Below are 4471 nucleotides of genomic sequence, written 5' to 3' on the forward strand. Positions count from 1 at the left end.
TCACTCATCGCTGTTCAAATGTTGTAATTTTAACCACTTTTAATATTATTTCACTCATTGCTGTTCAAATGTTGTAATTTTAACCACTTTTAATATTATTTCACTCATCGCTGTTCAAATGTTGTAATTTTAACCACTTTTAATATTAGTTCACTCATCGCTGTTCAAATGTTGTAATTTTAACCGATAGCTACTCTTTAATACAATTTCTGTTGCAAATTCACAGTGATAACGTTATACATAGCAATCGAAACCCTTGTATGTTATTCGTTAATAATAAAAATACTTTTTACAAAGAAAAATTAGCAAAAAGTTAAATTTCTTTTGAAAACCGATTTTTTTTTTTTTATCAAATTCAATTTTCTGCGACTATATTGAAGTATTCACAGAAATGTGGCTGTAAAGTGGTTAACGAAATGTCCCAGGTTAACATATTCTCTGGAATATTCTGGCCTTTGGTGTTTATCTATACTCAGAGTTTCGATTGATATTTAGAGCAACTTTCTTTATAAAACAATTTATAATTTTATTCAAAAACAAATAACTGTGTATTGTATCCAAGTAACGAACTGGCCCACGAACCTGTGTAGTGTTATTCCGTTAGAATCATTGATAATTTGTCACGTATGACTAGCACATAGAATATGTTACTGACGGTGACTTGGGTCGTCTTATCTTATCGAGTGTTTATATTATAAGGAGAAAAACGTTTTTATCAAACGTAAAGTGAATTCTTCATCTTGTGTCTTTTTAATCAGACTCAATGACAAAATAACTACACGTACTTTTTCAACATCGTGTGTTTAATATTAACATGTTAGAAGGAAAGATCATGACTAACTTATCTTTATATTTCCGTTTCTTTACTTGTTTATTCCTCGTTTGTTAAGCACGTGCATCATCAAACAGGAAGTTTAGTAATATTACGTAGTTCTGATAAACGTTACCTTGTTTTAAACAACGTTTGTTACAATTATCAACAACAAGTTTGAATGAAACAACAGTCTGATCTTCAGAAGATCCCATTTCTGTCCAACAATGTTTCTCGTCTGGTTTATCGTTCTTCCGTTTGTTTGTTTATCTAGTGTCAAGGTGAAAGTTTCTGAAAACCAGTGCCCTCAGCTGAAGAACTGTACTTGTCAATACCAAGGTCAGTTTTTAAATGTTAACTGTTTTAACATATCTGACACGTCACAGTTGACTAGTGTGCTACACGAAGACCTGAAAAACCAAACTTTAAACCATGTTTATATCAGTAACTCTAATATATCCCACATTCCCACATCTCTTTTCGCCAACCTGACAATACAGAAGATTATCTTGCGACATGTGGATGTGAAGACCATTGATCCAGACGCTTTTGAAACCGTTCAATATCTTGTTGAACTCAGATTAAACTATGGTAAAACAAAATCCATACCAAGAGCTATTTCTAACGTAGGAATGAGACTTTTATGTCTGTGGATGGAACATGGAGAAATCAAGGAGATCAAATTTGAGTTTCAAAACTTTATAATCTTAGAGGAATTATATTTACAAGCAAACAAAATCGCATCTATTCATAAAAATGCGTTTGATTCCCTTACGAAACTACGTAGACTCGATCTTTCCATAAACCTGATCAATGTTCTGGAACCAGAAATGCATCAACTAAAAGAGTTGTTTCTGGGAAACAGTTCTTTGATGTATGCTGACGGATTGTTGGATAACATGGTCAACATTGAAGTAAGTTGAAAGTAATTATAATATAGAATAATTGTACATGAAATCAAAACATCGCTGTGTTTATTTAAACTTTAGTAATATTTAAATCAGAGGATTCACACTTTTGAAAGTTATTATTTGGGTTAAGCCTTTTGGCATCTTTTACTACTAGGTATACACATCAATATTTAACGTAAAGCTTCACACTGATACATGTTCTTTACCTCTAGGTGTACACATCAATATTTATCTTAAAGTCACACACTAACACGCATAATTTATTTACACACAAACATTTAACATAACACTAATACATATCTATCACTGTTAGGAATACACACCAACGTTTAATATAAAATCTTATACTAATACACACCTTATACTGTTAGGTATACACACCGACGTTTAATCTAAAATCTTACACTAATACAAACCCTTTACTGTTAGGTATACACCAACGTTTAACCTAAAGTCTTACCCTAATACCCATCCGTTACTGTACACACAAACGATTAATCTACGATACATTAGTTAATCTTTGGTGCTAGGACTAAAGTTTTACTACATTTTATCGTATTCAATTAAACAAATCAATATAGTATATTATAAACGGTATTATTATAGTTTCAAGTCTTCGTTCCGACGTCAGCGAACATAGTAAATTATTATAGCTACTGAGAGGTCACCACCGTCTGGAGTACAATTATGATTAACTACAGTTGAACTTCAGAGGTCACCACTCTCTGGATTACTAAGATTAGTTACCAATAACTTTTCAGAGTTCAGCACTCTCTGAAGTACAACTAAAATTAACTATCATGGACTTTTCAGAGGCCATAACTCTTTGGTGAGTCTGGAGTACAATTGAGAGTAACAACCTTTGATCTTTTAAAAGGTCAACACTGTCTGGAGAGTCTGGGATATGTTTAGGTTTAAGACATTTCTTGATCTTGTTTTATTTCAAGTACGTGTTACTCGTTACTATTTTAGGTTTAACTTTTTGTAATATTTAGTTTTATTTCTGGTTTGTTCGTTTAAATCTTTGCTTGATTCTATTATTTGATTAATACGTAAACATATATATATTTGTTTTTGTTTACTGGTTGAAACAGCATTACAGATATACATATGTGTTATTTTCGTAAAAAATTTACTTCTTAGATGTGCGGGTTCTCTCTAACGTGCAATTCTACAAAATCGTAACTTAAAATATCCAATTTTTCTGAATATTGAAATAAATTGATCTAAGCCTAACCACTTATCAATAAAATATAATTTAAAAAAAATCCCAACTGTACTGAGGTTCGGACACTTTAAGTGTTACCAGAGACTTATATGTATGTGTGTGTATCGTTATTAAATAAGAACTATAACAGAAGAATGAAATTAATACAAATCACGCTCACAATGAGACAAAAAATTAAAATCATTTTCCATTTCCTGTCGTTGTTTTTATTAACTCATAACGGAACATATTTGTGGCCACAGATAACTGTCACATGGTTTAGGGAAAATTCAGACATATAAACTTAAAGTAGAAGTATATCACCCTAAATTTCTCCTATATAAAACACCCAACCTCCACCCCTTTTCTCTGATATTATAAGATGAAAATTACCCTAACAAATGACCTAAAATATTCTTGTTCTGGAAATAGACCATTCTATATTTCAAAACTTTGTAAGAAACCCAACATCCACTCTTTCAATTAATGGTTACAAAGTGGTCTCAAACAGAACTAAAAACCCTTACTTTAATAGTTCATAAACACGTTCTGTACATCTTTCACAGAAAGATAAGACATATTATATATATATCTTACAGAAAGTGTGCCTAATGAATTGATATACTTTCAACAAGTTATATAAATATCCCACAGAAGGCTAAAACATGTTATTTAAATATCTAAAACAAGGTGAAACTAATAAATCTATATTGTTTCAACAGGTTATATAAATATCTCACAGAAGGCTAAAACATGTTATTTAAATATCTAAAACAAGGTGAAACTAATAAATCTATATTGTTTCAACAGGTTATATAAATATCCCACAGAAGGCTAAAACATGTTATTTAAATATCTAACAAAACGTGAAACTAATAAATCTATATTGTTTCAACAGGTTATATAAATAACCCACAGAAGGCTAAAACATGTTATTTAAATATCTAACAAAACGTGAAACTAATAAATCTATATTGTTTCAACAGGTTATTTGAATAAAAGTCCAAAGATACAGCTTTCGGGTGAATTATTTATTTTTATTTAACTTTTTCACTACGTTTCGACTACTCGTGTTGCTATCATGAGGTAAACTGTCTCCATTTTGTGAAATACTGCGCGAGCATTTTGTTCCACTTCAGAAAACATATAGGGCGACACCTGTGTTTTCATTTAAATTAGGTTTTAGATCACGAATAATTAATGCTTTTTTTATTTTTCTTCTATTAATGTTGTTCTCATGGCATAATATTTTAAAGTTGTCAACGTTAATTGATTGTTGATTTGTTGTACTGTGTTCGTAAATGTGTGATGTGGGATTGTTATGTTATTTGATCTTAATGTTTATGTTTAGTCCCGTTTCGCCTACGTAAGTGCTATCGCATCGATCGCATTGATACTTGTAGATACTTGAGTCGTTGAAGTTATCAGAATATACCTTTTTATGATGAACTTTGAATCTAATGCTCGGTTTATGAACAACAGTAACTTTGCTAAAATCATAAGTAATTTTCAACGTTAAACTGGTACACAATTAAAAACATT

General features: G+C 30.8%; 1 protein-coding gene across 1 annotated transcript in view; it reads left to right on the plus strand.

Annotated features, from left to right (window-relative positions):
• Positions 1–765: 765 nt before the first annotated feature.
• Positions 766–4471, plus strand: part of LOC111088335 (leucine-rich repeat-containing protein 15-like) — a gene marked incomplete at its 3' end in the record, with an annotated part of 5762 nt that continues 2056 nt past the window's right edge. The window contains exon 1 of the mRNA XM_022398160.1: positions 766–1725. Coding sequence (XP_022253868.1) covers positions 1039–1725 — 687 coding nt within the window. The remainder of the gene's footprint in view (positions 1726–4471) is intronic.

This window comes from Limulus polyphemus, unplaced genomic scaffold, assembly GCF_000517525.1.
Source record: "Limulus polyphemus unplaced genomic scaffold, Limulus_polyphemus-2.1.2 Scaffold3560, whole genome shotgun sequence".
In the NCBI taxonomy this organism is placed as follows: Eukaryota; Metazoa; Arthropoda; class Merostomata; order Xiphosura; family Limulidae; genus Limulus; species Limulus polyphemus.